The sequence below is a fragment of the Hibiscus syriacus genome, unplaced genomic scaffold (assembly GCF_006381635.1).
Source record: "Hibiscus syriacus cultivar Baekdansim isolate YM2019G1 unplaced genomic scaffold, ASM638163v2 tig00002841_pilon, whole genome shotgun sequence".
In the NCBI taxonomy this organism is placed as follows: domain Eukaryota; kingdom Viridiplantae; phylum Streptophyta; class Magnoliopsida; order Malvales; family Malvaceae; genus Hibiscus; species Hibiscus syriacus.
In genome coordinates, this window is record NW_024061948.1 from 131,838 (window position 1) to 148,382 (window position 16,545).

General features: G+C 30.6%; 1 protein-coding gene and 1 long non-coding RNA gene across 3 annotated transcripts; both read right to left on the reverse strand.

Annotated features, from left to right (window-relative positions):
• Positions 1-1,052: 1,052 nt before the first annotated feature.
• On the reverse strand, positions 1,053-16,477 carry LOC120158306. 2 transcript variants are annotated; one of them, XR_005519221.1, is made up of 4 exons: positions 16,468-16,477; positions 5,249-5,254; positions 1,439-1,550; positions 1,053-1,346 (listed from the first exon to the last, which is right to left on the reverse strand). It is a non-coding gene; the product is annotated as an uncharacterized LOC120158306 (long non-coding RNA). The 2 variants fall into 2 exon arrangements; XR_005519219.1 differs by lacking the exons at positions 5,249-5,254; positions 16,468-16,477 and having other exon boundaries at positions 1,439-1,728.
• Positions 11,034-12,786, reverse strand: LOC120158297 (protein DETOXIFICATION 55-like). The gene is made up of 2 exons (XM_039169177.1): positions 12,720-12,786; positions 11,034-12,624 (listed from the first exon to the last, which is right to left on the reverse strand). Exons 1-2 carry the CDS (start codon positions 12,756-12,758, stop codon positions 11,200-11,202), a joined length of 1,464 nt encoding a protein of 487 aa, XP_039025108.1. The 5' UTR covers positions 12,759-12,786; the 3' UTR covers positions 11,034-11,199.
• Positions 16,478-16,545: the final 68 nt, after the last annotated feature.

Genomic DNA, 16,545 nt, shown 5'->3' on the forward strand with positions numbered 1-16,545 from the left:
TAATTCTCAAAATGAGGTTATTAAGGTAAAAGTTTCATTATGGATGGATCAATATATTAATTCGATTTGGCCCGTATAAGTTTGATCTTAGAGAGAATTTTTTGTAATTCAAATCACACAATACAATGTGAATCACTATTTTATAATTAACATCTTTATTCAAAAATTATATGTCGAATATTTGAATTCAATTTGAATTAAAGAAGTCGGATTTGAAAATTCATTGGCTCAAGTTCTAACTATTCATAAGTATTCATCAGCCTATTTCTATATAAAAAAACGGATTTTTAATACATAAAAAAATTAACTAAACGATCATAAAATTGAAGGGTTATTAGAAGAAATATAGGAAAAATGAAGTCCTTAATGACAAATAGTAGTATGTTTTCTTATAGGGACCAACATTGTTTGTCGGACTAAAAGTACTAAATCTTCATTCCCCCTCACAACAGAGCAACAGTTATGAAACATTGTCGTTTTGGTACATAACAAACACTTATTGATTGTCCCAATAAAAAATGATATCACACTATTTAATTTTAAAATAATATTTAATAATTTTAGATATATATAATTACTTATTTTTTAAGTATTTATATTTATGAAAAAAATAAAATAAAATATTATTTATTAAACGTGTTATTATTTTATGTACTGTAGTAGAAATAATATTTATGATTATTTAACATATTTAAATGATTTTAAATACTTAATCTTGAATAGTTGTTTTTAATTTTTAAATCTTAAATTTAAACATTAGAGCATACAATCTAAAATATATAATCTTAAATTTTAAGTCTTAAATAAAATACATAAAACATGTGATGATATTAGAACCCTAATTATGAAATATATTTTTTCACTGTCAATCTATAAAATAACAATTTTTATTAAATTCAGTGATAAACATATAATATATATATTTAAAAAAAATTTATTATAAATAATATAAAATAAAATAAAAATGTAGACGTACATGTATAAAAAAAGTAGTGGAATCTGAGCAGAGAAGGGAATAATCCAAAATCCTTTTGCCTTCATTCCAGGAACAGTGAAACAAAACGACAGAAGATTAGACATTTTCATTACAAAATTAGCAAAACACAACATTGGAAAACACTACAGTTTAAACAAAACCATTCTTCTTCCGTTCATGTCGGCTCGTTTTTGTTTTTCAATAACCAGAACCACCGGCTCGGCTTCTTCCAGTTTCACGGCGGCGACGAGAAGCTGAAGAAGAAGGTTTCATGGCTGCAAAAGAACAGTTTGGTTTCTTTAAAGTCTCTTCTTCGTCCATTAGAATTTGCCTGCACCTACACTCCACGCTGCAAAAACCCCTATCTCCTCTACCAAAATACAAGAACACCCAGATCAGTTAAACCAAAAATCTGGGGGAAAATTAAACATAAGAAGAAGGAAAGGAAATAAAAGAACTTACTGGTACATATATGTCTTGTGCAGGTAAGAGGTTTTGTTTGCAAAGGAAGCATTGTTGAAGAAAAGGAGGAACTGCGTAGTTTGACGGTGGATTTATAAAAGAAACTTTGCCGCTGGTGGCGGTGGTAATTAGCATGCTTGTTTTGCTGATAACCTGTGGGTTCTTTTGACTAATTATATTACTACTACTATTTTGATTTTCCAAAACTACGCTTAATCCCACCATTATTTCATTCTTTTTTTTTCCAATAATTTTTATATATGTTGAAAATTTAGTATGAAATATGGTGGTGGTGGAGAGCTTAAGGAGACGGAGTGTTTGGTTGATGAGAAAACGAAAAGATTTTCGAGGAAAATAAATAGAAAGAGAGAGAGAGGAGGGTGGGCCCCTCACTGCTATAAAAGGAGCAGTAACGGAGGACGATTTAGCGTCGCCAACGATTTGACTTGTACTGCTATTATCTGCCACGTGTCTCTCTTCTTTAGTTTCCATTTCATTTTCTTTGTTTTCACCCTTGTTTTCATCTTCTTTTGTTTGTTTCTGCTAAATAATAATAATCATCATCATCATTTTTTTCATTATATTAGATTATTGATTTTATACAATTTTTTTTAATAAAATTAGTTAGTTTTATTAAAAATAGAAAATATTCCAATTATAAAGAAGGTTTACAATTATAACAGTAAGTTAACATATAATAAAAATATTTTATTAAACATAATAAAATTAGTTATTTAAGATCACGTAAGGATCATACAATGAAAATGTTAAAAAAATTTAACCAAATAAATTAAACTAGAGATAAATACGAATAGATCTGATTGCATCGATAAACGAACCACAAAAATGAATAAAATTATTGAAAGACCATTGACATATCGTAAATTATAATCGAGCTATGTGAAAAATACTATCTACGAACGCAAATCGCATATCCAAATTCAATCCGATTATTCAAAGCAGTGAAGATCATCATAATAATAAATAAACACCATCTTGATCCGTCGTTGCGATGTCAAATCCAACCTTGAAAAAATAAACGAAAACAACAGTAAAATAATCGAAATCGTATCATAAAAATAGAGGAAAAAAAATATCAGCAAGACAGAAAAATACGTGCCAGAAAGACAAAATTATTCAAAATAAAAAACAAAGATACGATATAATAATAAAAATATTATTGTATAGTAATTTTATTTTTTGCATTAAATTAAGTCTATATGTTCCATTTTATTAATCCATCCTGCCATGTAGTGATTGTCAAATTTTATGGTTTTTAAAATTAGTTTGTATTGTATGTCCTATCAAAATATTTCTTGGTGCCATTTTCAAAAACTTATATCAAAATATTAGGCCATTTATATAAATCATGCGTTCATCCACGTCATATTGAAATGTAGAGTAAATACATTAAACTTACGATGATTTAATCATAATCTTCACGGCTCTATATCCAACCCAACTACAAGACAACCACAACTATAGAATGCACAATATATATAATAAAACACCCTTGGGGTTTTGGAGATCCATTTTCTTTTCTTCTCTAAGAGGGAGATTCTACTCCACCTTTTATATCCAGAATTTAATCGATCGATAATTCTCTATCTAAATTAAAAGAGTGAATCACAAATTATAAGTTTGATCATTTTCCCTCTCTTTTTTTTTGTTGTCTAAATCATCATAAATAATCACTTTATCAATTGAATATCAATCCTCGTGGCACGATAGAAAATTTTAAAAATGATAATCACAAGTATAACAAATCTCATTAAATATCTAAAATTTTAAAACATTATTTTAATATAATAGGAATGATTCACAACTTTTGTTTTTCCTTTATATTATTCATTTCCTTTTCAATTCATGCACTTTAACATGGGAAAATAATAATTACCATATATCATTTTTATTATTTATTTGTTTATCATCCTACTATTCATGCACTATAAAGATGAGACAATAGACTTATATATTTAGCTATTTTATTCACTTTTAAATGAGCCAAGGGAATCAATGGAATTTCTTTGGGACAATTGGGTCCCCTCTCTCATTTCTAATATAAAAATAATATAAATGTTTTAAATTTAATATAATGTGAATCATTAACATATAAGTCCTTGGAATTGAAAATAAACAAATAAGTCACTGGGTGATGGTGACTTTGCAAGAATTTTTCTAAGATACTTGCTTTGGAACTAAAAAGCTACCTAAAGATGGGCATTTGGGAAACTTTTTTAAAAATAAAATAAAATAAAAAGTGATGGAGATGTTTGAACGTTCATATATTTTTGCAGACATCGTGCTCGAACCAAGAACACGAATAGATGACAATAATTTCTTAACCATTAAGATCACTTGATTTGTATTCAAACATGATATTTTTGGTTTAAATATTACAAAAGATACTAAAAAAATTAATAAACCCTTTATTGAGAACAACATCAAGTCAAACTCTTTAAACTATAAATTATAATTAATTGAGTTATTTTCTTATCGAAACTCCCTACTATCCATTAAGTAATGGTGTGAAGATTAAATTGAAATAAATTATAATATGACTTATTTTGTAAGGGGCTTAATTGAGTGTCATTTTCGATTATGGGCTTAATTGATTTTTAGTATTTTACGATGATCTTTTGAGTATCCAAAAGGTTAAATATCCTCAAAGTCATTGTACTCCTTTTAAAATTGAAATTTGTAGTCTTTTTAAAATTGAAATTTAGTCATCCAGTTTTTATTTTACTTGTCACAATCATTTTTATGTACTTTGTTCAAGCTACTTGTCACAATCATTTTTATTTTACTTTAAAAACAGAAAATATTTTTATTTTACAATTAAAAATTGAAAAGAAATATTCGGCAAAAGAAAAAAAACAAAAGTGATATAAAGATTATGCTAAAGAAAGATGTAGAATTATTATTTTACTTAATTTACTTATCAAAAGAATGGAATCTTTCTCAGTTTAATCTGTTAGGTCAGATTGGTAGAATACTTTTATTATATAAAAAATATTCGACAATATTGATGTTCATTATTTTTAATTTTATTAAATTAATCTATAAACTTTGTAAATTTTATTAATATTATATTTATATTAATATAGGGTGCTTACATGTGGTAGTATATATTTTAAAGACTCTCAATTATTTGATAATGAACACTTAAATACCCTGCAACCTCTGATGTTCGAATCTGAGAAGAATAATAACCAATCCTTTTACTACCGAGGTAATTTAATTCATGCGTATTAATGTTATTTTCCGACTGATGAAAATCGTTTTTATAAATTATATTAAAATTGTACACTTAGTTTGAGCATATCATAACTTATATATACATATATATCGTTTATAACTTGTCCTTAGTAGTATTCTCATTAAGAGGAAAAAGAAAAAAACCGAATTCTCTAGATTTGATGTTTTATCTTACTCTATTATCTAATAATATTTTGAAATGTAGATAAAATACCTCTTAAATCTGCAAATCAACATCATATTTCCTTCACAAATATCATCCCCCAAATACTTGTGTAAGAAGGGAAAGTCACGCGTCAATTACTTAAATTAAAGCTCATTGTTTTATGCATTATCGAAAGGAAAATTAATTTTACAAGTGTTTATATTATATTAAATATATGTTTAAGTAAATTTAAAAATAAATAATAAAATATTTTATATCATTTAAATATTGTTTAGAGAATTATTTTTTTAATTTTCAGATAATAAATTAATAATACTGAATTAAACGGTAAAATACATTAATTATTAGACAAATCCTGTTATGTTGTCATCATTGAAGTTCCCCACCCCCTCCTCCTTCAAACTGTGGACAATTTAGGCTTTATCTGTTAGTTTTTGTTTGGAGCCCAAAATTGCAATGTGGATTCCAAGAATAATAAACGGTAATTCCTTTACGACTTTAATCCTCTGAAGATACATTTCATGTATGGACCAACTCAATTTAAAGTATTTGTACCTTCTTTTTGAAATTCCCCCAACTCAATTTAAATATTTGCATAGGCTTGCTAATAATTGTGATCAAGAAGATGCTTTACTAGTCTAATTGAGATTGGATAGTGTTTTACATTTTTTTAGTATTGTTTAATGAGTGAAATAGACAACTAAGATTAACGGTAGAAAATGAGAATATATTCACCCAAAAAAAGAGTTAATCTACTTTTTATTTTCACTCATCCGACGATCCTAAATTTATGTAAAACTAAAGAATTTATATTGTGTTAGAGAATTTTAATTCGTATATATATAACATTAGCAGGTTTAATTGGTTTTGAGAATTTTATTGTTGCTCCAGTGATTTTCGATCGAATTTTGTTGCTTTTTGTGTGTGATTGTTTTTGTTTCTCTATTTTGGCTAAGTAGTCATTGGATTATTATTCTTCGGCTATTCGTGAAGGAGTTCCTACTGTTCAGCCTCCATCTGCTGTCCTTGAGGATAGTATTTCTAAGTGGAAGTATTGTTTGGTGGGTCAGTTCATTGGGTTTGCTCTGAATTTTAGTTCCATGCAGAGGAGTGTTAAGCTTTTGCGGGGGAAAGTTTTAACCGTAAAGGTTAGTCTTGCTGGATCTAATCACTATGTATTTTCATTTACAAATGTTACGGTTAGATATTAGGTTTTGGGGAACGGACCATGACATATTCAAAATAAACCATTGCTACTTACAAAGTGAGAAGTGTGTATAAAAAAGTTGGTTTTTGATTTGTCGTAAATGCTGATTTGGATGCATTTCTACAATGTGCACCTGGAGCTTTATTCAAATTAAGCAGGGATTGAGTTATATTGCAATTGCTTTGGGACAGTGATGGATCTAGAAACTAAAAAATGACATTCTAAAATTTTAATATCCTATTTTTTGAAAAAAAAATTGAGTATACAAATTTTCTTATTTTTTTCTATTATCATTAACAAATTAAATTTAATTTAACACTTTCTTCAAAATAATGGGTGTGCAATGACTCCCCTAGAGAGCCATATACATCCGCCCCTGCTTTGGGAGTGCCTTTGTATATGGATTCTGTAACTTTCTTAAAGGAGAGGCTCGAATTTAAATTATATTATTACATAAAAGTATAATTGATTATTGTGTTCGAAATAAGAATATTTATAATTTATAAATTATTTGAATTTATATGAGATCATATGTCTCATCTCGACACGCATTCAAAATGATTTAAATATGGAAGAAATAAAAAATTAAATTACACCCGAATAAAATCTAAATAAAAACAAATCTAAACTTTTTTTTAAATCTAGACCCTATTAAAACACAAGAAAATCTGAATCTAAAAATAATCCGACTTGAACATTTTGCAACGGCAGGAACACCTCTAAGCTCAACATCGTTTTCCCTGCTTCATTGGATCACCCATTACCAAAGACAGAGGAAGCAGGCTCTCAGTTTGGGACATAGCTCGGCTGGTCTTGTAGTAAAGGATGCCATAATTTGAACTCAATTTCTTCAACCATCACATTCCACACGTGTTTTTTTTATTCCATGTCTCCTTGGCCTCATCCTAATAGATATTTCAGCTTTTTCACTACCTTGGAAAAAGAAGTATATCCACCAACAATATTGAACATTTCAATTCATCACGTGTATGAAAAGGAAAAAAAGGAGTTTAAAAGACATGTGCCAATTAGGTCTTGCACATGCAAAGATATCCCACTCACTTGAACAAGAATATTAGTTAAACTACACTTCCCTCATTTTGTCTTCCTCTTTTTTGGACATTTTGTGGGGATTAATCCACTTGGGTTCTTTACTCCATGCTCCCTCTTGCCATATCCACTTATTCTCCGTTTTCGTTACCTAATGGTTTGTTTGATCGACTTGTCCCATTTGATTTTCGATTTTATAATTTTGTTCTAGAAGAATTAATAATTTATTGGGATAAAATTGTTTAAGTTGTAGACATGTGATTAAAAGGTAATATATGTTCAAAAATATTTCTTAATTATTGGTAAAATACACATTTTACAGACGTAACTTATAATATAATATCTAATTATTGTCAAGCTTCAGTACACAACTGATAGGAAATTTATGACTCTTTTATATAATCGTAACTTATAATACCTAATTCTCGTCAATTGAATAGACAACACCATTATTGTCTTTGTCTAGTTGTTTTCATTTTTTCTTTCTGGTTTCAAGTAACCTCATCAACTTGATCTAATATGCAGCTTGTAAAAAAAGTTCATAATTTTTTTTAAGTACGGACACATGATTTTATGTTAAGTGTGACTTTTTAGAAGATTATACTAAAATTTTAAGATGTACTAAGTTATAAAATTTGAGAAGGTGTAAAAATGAATTAATAATAAAAAATATAAAACTATTTAAATTATATAAAATTTTAAAATTTATAGAGAACATGACGTTCGATTTATCCATGTTATTGCATGTTAAATTTCAATTATTGTGTTCAATTCTGACAGTGATGTTGATAGAAGGTGGCATCTCTTACAAAAATCTGATAAATAGTTTCATATATGCCATGCACAATACGTCACCAGCCATGCAAACCAAAATCCAATGTGAACAACATGCTAGCTTTGGAGAATCTCTTACTATTTGTGAAAACAATATAAAAATCCTTATTATAAACCGTTAATTATTAAGATTTTTATTTGAATTTATTCCTATTTTAATTTTTATATTAGAATAATAAAAATGTAATAAAAATATTTTTTTTATAAGCAAATTTTTATTATCCAATGAAAAGTTACATCAGAACATCCCAATTTGAGGTATAAAGGCTACTTACAACATAAATATTCAGTCTATACCACAATAATTACATAAATTTACGTTAACATAATCAGTTCTATTGAAGTTTCTATCACTGAGTTTGATTCGAACAAGATCCTTAATGGTTTTTAGGACTTGATCAGGTGATCTTGATTCTCTTATGAAGATTCGTCTATTCCTTTCATCCCAGATCGAGTATATGTAAGCTGTCCAAGAAAGTTTCATAATGGTGTTGAGAAGAGATTTACCTTTCCATTGTTGAGAAGCCCAACAAATCCTTGAATCCCAAGTGTTGTGCGTGTTGTACATATTATTGAGGCTCATGATAGAGTTCCACAGAGAAGTAGCAAAAGAGCAATCAACGAACAAGTAGTTTTTTGTTTCTGCCGACTTGAGACATAGAATACATGAATCATCTGAAGCAATTCCTATTCTAGAGAGTTTGTCCCTAGTAGGAAGACGATCCAAAATAGTCATCCATGAAATAATACTCAATTTAGGGATGTGAAGTGGGAACCATATTATTTTGTGACATGGTACCTTTGCTTTATGGACTCTTATTTCCTCCCATAAGTCTCTGGTCTTCGAAATTCCAGTGCTAAGGATAGGTAGGACTTCGCTCCTTAGTTTAATAAGTTTCCTGGAACACCAGTTATATGAAGAGCTTTCATTGATATCAGTGAAGTTACTGCATTTAATCACATAGCAATGAATCCATGCAACCCATAATAATCATGTTCCTGCAAGAATTTTACGAATGAGATGAACCATGCATGTTTTATTCCATATTTTGAGATCTTTTAAGCCAAGACCGCCTTCGGATTTGGGGAAACATAATTTCTCCCAACCGATTCTGGCTCCTGTAGAAGCCGTATCTGAACCTTTCCAAAGGAATCTGGAGCAGAGTTGGTCTATTCGTTTAAGAACTTTATGCGGCAGTAAAAACTATCTAGACCAATAGTTAACGACACTGTGTAGGACAGTTTTAATCAGCTCTAGTCTTCCTGCATAACTAAGTAATTTCCCATACCATTGATGAAGCCTATGTTTGATATTATCAATAAGAGGCAGACAATCTTTTTCTGTTAACTTTCTAGTAACAAGAGGAACACCAAGGTATCTAACATGTAGGTAACCATGTTTGAAACCTGTAGCAGATTTGATGTTATCCAGGTTTCTAGATGAAATACCAACAGAAAACAATTCTGTCTTGCATATGTTTAGCTTTAAGCCAGACAGATCATAGAAGTGATTAAGGACAGTCATGACACCAACAATTGAATCAAGGTTTTCTTTGCAAAAAATTAAGAGATCATCTGCAAAAGATAAGTGAGTAATGCCAATTTTTTTGCACTTAGGGTGATAGCCAAATATTCCTTTGTTGGCAGCAATTTTAAGTAAATTTGAGAGAATATTCATCGCAAGTACAAATAAGATTGGTGATAAGGGATCACGTTGTCTTATGCCTCTTTGACCCTTAAAGTAGCTTATCAAACTCCCATTGAAGGAGATGGAATACCTAGCTTCTGTGAAACAAGCTTCGATCCACTTTATAAACGTTAGTGGCAACCCTATTGCATTAAGAACAGAAGAAAGAAAGTTCCAGTGAAGAGAAAAAAGGCTTTTTGAAGGTCAATTTTTAGGGCACACATAGGAGAAATGTTTTTTCTACCATAACCTTTCACCAATTCTTGGGCAAGGAGAGTGTCGTCGATTATCGATCTGCCTTTCAAAAAAGCTGTTTGATTTAGAGATATAAGATCAGGCAACAGTAAATTCAATCTTTTGGCAAGAATTTTAGTATAATAATTTTCACATACAATCATAAAATAAAATTGGTTGGTCCGGTTTATTTATTTATTTAATTTTAGTCTATGGTAATTATAAGATAATATTTGTTTTATGTAAATACAAGTGTAAATACAATTGCTCAAACTTAAATCTTCTATATGAAAATTAATATTCTCTTTCACTATTAAGACCACTCATTATATTATTTATGTATAGATCTAACCTGACAGAGACATGCACATGCTGTACATGTGTTCGAGAAAACGACTATGTACTTCCCTTTTCAATTCAAGATGTAAATAAATATCAACCTTTCATAGTTGACTTCAAGCTAAGATATTTTTATTCTATAATGTTTTTATTACATGATTAAGGATGTAAGATATTTAAATACGATAAAAAAAAATCAAATGGATGATAACTGAATCTAGTTATATTCCACTAACACCGTGATAATTGAGTTTCCATAATCAGCATAAAATTGATTAATATACAAACCTAAATCGGTCTCTTTCATGGGAAAAAAAGATTAGTGGCGACAAAGCAATAAGCAAAAAACAAACATTTACATCTGATTCTTCAGGTATGTATGTTTAATGACTAAAAAAGATTATGAATAAATATTCTCTTATAATCACCTAGACTATTAAAAAATAAAATTTAAATTTATCTTATTAAATTATCATATTTTAATTTATTTTGTTTCCATTGTTTTTAGAACCTAAATACTTATCACATCATTTATAATTTTAACTAATGAAATAGTCTATTTCGATCTTTTATGTTATCAATTTTATTTTAAAATTTCAGCATTTGATGATTCGATGAAACAGATTCATATAATAAATTTTCTACAGATATAATATAAAAAATTGATTTTAACATTTGATTAAATAATTATTTTGGCATCTATATTTTAGAGTTTTTTTATCGTAAATGTTTCATTTTAAGATAAAAAGATCTTAATATTTGACTAAATAGTCACTTTAGCTCTTATTCTTTTTAGAATATGTTGGCTCTCAACTTTTCATTTAGGACAAAAAGACCCCTATTTTAGAGTGGCGATCGTTTGTTAACTAACGATTTGTATTCATGGAGGGATCTTTTTATCTTAAAATGAAATGTTGGGGCTAATATACTCCCAAAAAAAATAAGGACCAAAACGATTATTTAATCAAACATTATTCTCTATATCTTCAACATTTGGTCAGTAGGGTTGGGTCCGCATGTGCAAAAGGATCACTTTTGGCCACCAAGTCATTGGCCTTCAGGGACTCCTTTTCCCAATCCGTCTTGAAAACCACCGTTAAGATAGAGACCACACATGCAATCTGAGCCGCTAACAGCCCGTAACAGAGCCCCACGAACCCTAGTCCCCAAACAAAGCCCAGCACCACAGCCAAGGGTGCACCCACCATGTAGAACGAGTAGAAGTTTATGGTCGCGCCAATCCCTGGCCTAGCACTGCCTCTTAATATCCCACAGCTCGTGGTTTGTGGACAATTGGCTAACTCACATAGCCCAATTATGGGTAATACCGTCATGGTTAGCTCCAGAACTTGGTTATCTTTGGTGAAAACTCTTCCCCATGCTTGTCTCCCCAATATGGTCCCTATCAATCCGAAAAACGAGGTCACTAAGGCTAGCCCTATGGCCACCATGGCCGCCAGTTTCGCCCTGGTCGGCCTCCCCGCACCGAGCTCGTTCCCGACTCGGGTCGATGCTGACGCGCTGAGCGCCGTTGGCAACGTGTACATTAGAGATGTTGTCTGTATCACGATAGCCGACGTTGCGAGCCCCACACTGGGTTCGGATAAGTTCCCGGTTAGGATCGTCATGAATTCGTACCACCACCACTCTAGGCAAACCGAGATGCAGCTCGGTATCGAAAGTCGAAGTAGAACTCCCCATTCTCTCCCCATTAGAGCTGTTGAAGACGGAGGAGGTGACAATGGCATGAGTACTGACTCGTCTGAGTCCGTTGACGTAGTACTTCGATTATAGAACATGTAACATAGAAGGAAGAAAAGGGTGTTGAAACTGGTGATGAAGGTGGAAATAGCGATCCCGGGGACTCCTAAACGTAAGTAGAAAGTTAAAACGATCGTGATCGGGAGATGAAATACGGTCGAAAAAAAGGCCGACCACATTAAAGGCCAAGTCATTCCCTTGCTACGCAAGTAAATACGTAAAGGTTGAAGAAGGCTATTGGCTATAAGGTCCGGGATCGCAAACCGGCAATAAAGGCTCGCAACTTTCGTTATACCGGAGTCTTGATTGATGCTAAGCATGATAGGTTCAAGGTTAATCCATATCAATCCGATTGGCACCGAAGCGAATAGCAACATCATAATCGTTCTCCGTAAAGTGAGTGATGCGACCAACAAGTTCTTCGAACCGAAAGCCTGACCACAAAGCGACTCCATGCCGGTGGCTAGACCCGATAAGACTGAGTAGCCGCTAATATTGGTGAACCCAATCGCCAATGCTCCGCCGGCAAGCTCGAGGCTACCTAGTCTGCCCATGCACACCACTAGGATCATGTTCTTCAAGTAACCCACCAAGCTCATTGCTGCTATTGGGAAGCCTATATCTGTTATTCTCTTAAGCTCTTCCATCAACTAAATAGGACATGGAAAACAAAACACAAGTCAGTAACTCGGAGAAATTAAGCTTAGGAAAAGGAAATGAAAAGTGTGTCGTAAGATTTTTATACCTCTGCCAATGTCGGGTACTTTTGATGAACTTCGACCATGTCTTTTTATTTCGTGTTTTATCCAGTGTGTAACTGTAAGCCAATATGACACCAAAAGTTTTTGCCGTGAATCAAACAAGCAGTGATTTAAGTGAGCTTGGAAACTAGAACGTGGATGGGGAAATGTGTGGGATTTTACGCTTTTTTATAATGCTCCTAGTTAGGTAAGCTGTGGGGCATACCGCTCTATATTCATTCAATACTTGTTTTTGACCCCTATTCTATAGTTAAATAATCGATTGGGTACTTAAACGTATTCTTTTTATCATTTTGAATATTTTACATGTAACACTCTAATTTTGGACTCCGTAGTTATTGATAGTTAAAGATGGTTAACTGGTAATCAGGTCAATTTCTAAAAAGTCGTTTTTTAAATTAAATCGGAAATATTTTTGGAAAAGTAAATCTCAAAAAATTATAAGTAATTTGAAGTTAAAATTATTATTATTAAGTGTTAATTTGAGTTATAAACATATATTATAAGTCTTAATTTGTAAAATTTGAGAAGATAAACTAAAAACTAAAATTGTATTTTTAAATTAATTTTTAATTATAAATATAATAACACTTTTGAGTATTGTGCATATGAATGTTAATAAGCATGATATTCATATATAGAATAAGGATGGTATGTCATATGTTATTAATTAGGTTAGAGAAAATACACAAACTCTTGATGAATGGCTAGGGAAAATATATATATATATATATATATATATATTACCTAATGTTTGTATGTTTATATATGATTTGCATGTTTACGTTAACAACACTTATAAAACATAATACAGTATATGCGTACTACTTAACATTTTTAGTTTAGTATTCGAATTATCTTTGTCCGTAAATTACAGGTTGTATAGATTGTGATGGGACAAGATTATCAAAGGAGTCTCAATAGGATTACCCGAGTACACTAAATGAATACTTAGGTGGGTATGTAAGAATTATTTTTGATATTAAGTTAACTTGTAATTTATTATTAAAGTAGTTTTCAAAATTAAAGAAGTTTGGAATTTTGTACAACTGTCTTAATTTTAAATTTTAGTTTGTATCGTTTAAAAAATTATTAGTTATTTTGATGATCGAGTGTGACACTCGTAGACTTGTTGGAGGTCACTCATCGAGTTGATACGATCTATATATATATGGTTGAGTGTTTGTATATGATTTGGATGTGTTTGAAAAGCTGAGAAACGAAAGTAGGGAGTTGCCTATACTGCAATTGTAGATGGTCTATACAAGTGAAGATTAGGCATTGAAACCTTATTTTAAGCGTGCGATATTAGGAAGCATGTGTTCCAAACCCAGTCAGCGTTTGTCATTTTCCCCAGAAAATAGAAACATATCCACATCCCATCGCCTAAACTCAACCAACCTTTGTTAACTTTACCCCAATTTTCTATCCTCACGTTCCCAATATTCAAGTTTTGGTGCCTGTCATTTTTATCATATCACTCAAATTTGGATCATATTTTCAAAAAATAATTATCTTAAAATAACGAATTCGAGTCGAAATTTATTGGGTTATATTAATTTTTATCATAACTTTAAAATGGATTTACTTTTAATTAAATTATTTTTAAAGTAACAGTTGAGGAGATGATTGCAACTACAAGCAAGAAGAAAATTACATAAAAAAATGGGGTCGTTTGACCAAGAAATAATTATTAAATTAAATAATTCAAAATTAAGAATATATCTGTTGCTCATATTGTGACGCGTGTCACCATTTGATTGGGTAGAAATTTTATTAAAATAAACTACAACTATGACTAAATACACTTAAATAGCTAGGTGGTCTTATTGATAAAATTAAAAAAATGATGGTCAAAATGAACATAGACAATAATTAAATGGCCATAAGTATAGTTTACCAACACATATCGACTCCTGATATCAGTGGTGGATCCACGTTTAACTCAAGGTGATAAAATATGATTTTTCTTCTACTAGTTATTTATTTTATTAATTGTATATACCCTAAAATATGAATTTCCTTTTATCTTCAATAGATTTTGTGTTGTAAATATACGAGTGTTAACCTTAAAAAAAAATCTGATCCGTTATTGCATGAGGTTAGAACATGGACATCGAAGACAGGAGCCCTCATCAGATACGTCAGAAGAAAAAACCGAGGACGAAAGGAAAGAGAAAAGGTGGACGAGGATAGTCGGACGGCTCTCAATGACACTGAAATAATCGGAAAGCGTCGAAATGAGAGCAAAAAAGGGTTTTAAAAGAGACGTTATTGGACAGGCACTATCACCAATATATGTGTGTGTGCAGATGACATAGTACATATGGTGTACATTGAAAGCAAATTGAAAGCCCGAATTGGGAACATGTGCATATGTCTCAAAACATCCAAAAAAACAAAGGCTTCCACGTTCAGAATAGGAGCCACGCTCCTTGTCTATTAAACCTACCCTTTCTTTTTCTTTTCTTTCTTCTTCCTCTATACATGGAAGGTGGACCTGTTCAAAGGTCACGGTACACTTACAAGTGTTTCATAATTGAAATTTTAGATGTTGAGGTCAATGTGACTAGTCTTACAATCCATAAACTACCCTATACTTTTTTATTTATTTGTTTTTGGACTCTGGTTTTTTAATGATAGATTAAATATACAAAGGGTCATTTCATTATGTTAAAATGATATTTATGATCATAGAAGTTTTTAGAAGTTATAATATGATCATTAAATTTATTAAAGTATTATAAAATAATCATCGCATGATAACATAATTTAATTAATATCCGTGTACTTTACCCAATTATACATAATCATGTCGTAATTATAAGTTTTATTTGTTTTCTCTAATGTTTTAGAAAAGCAAGGTTTGAAGGAATTAATTAGATCAAACTTCAAACATTGAACTGTAAGGAAAGCAGGGGATTGTCACACTCGGATAAAACCATGCATGTGGTAGCCCTAGATGGGCTTCAGAGGACCATTATTACCCTCACTTTCAGCGATTGTGTCCACAAAATGCAATATTTCAATCAATGCTCTCTTTTTCCTTTGGTAGTGTTATCTGATTGGATTAGATTAGACTTCAGTGGCAAAAGAAAAGAGATAGTGGAAGAGATCAGCCAATATTTATAATGAAGGGACCGTTGATATCTAATCTATTAATTGATTAATTTAAATTTGTTTTTGTAGAAACTCATTATGGGGGCGACCTTCTTAATCCAATTTGTTTCATTCACAATCGTGAGAATTTGAATTCCAGACCTTGCTTAATAAATCTAGTATCTCATCTCAATAGATCAACTATTTTTTATTAGTGATGATGTAATTTTATACACTCAAATTATAATTAAATTAAATTTATTAATTTGATATCTTATTCCCTCTTCCTCATTTCTTATAGGTTAAATTTATTAAATTAGAATTAGAATTAGAATTATAATTAAATTAATAAAATATATAAATAATAAGAATCAAATATGTAATTATATTAATTTACTTAACTATTACTCTAACATTTTCATTAACACAATCAGTGATTTAATTGATACTATTTAATTATTTTTTAATTAGTCTGGAGTGATTACAATAAAATCAGTTTTAAAGACTCAACTATTTGATAAAATCGGATTGATAAAATTTAAATAAAACCTACTCCGTAATTAAGTGTAAATAAAATTCAAAACATGTTTTAAAAAGAACATAGAATAATCTTTTACGGTTATTGTCAGTAACCGCCACCGTCAGTAACCACTATCGAAATCCAACGGCCTAGTTTAATCTTAACAACTCGTGTCAAAACCCAGTACAAGT

Coding starts and splice junctions, on each gene's coding strand:
- LOC120158297 (XM_039169177.1), bottom strand. CDS start 12,758: ATGGTCGAAGTTCATCAAAAGTACCCGACATTGGCAGAG. Junction 12,625..12,719: donor AGTACCCGACATTGGCAGAG/GTATAAAAATCT, acceptor TGTCCTATTTAG/TTGATGGAAGAGCTTAAGAG.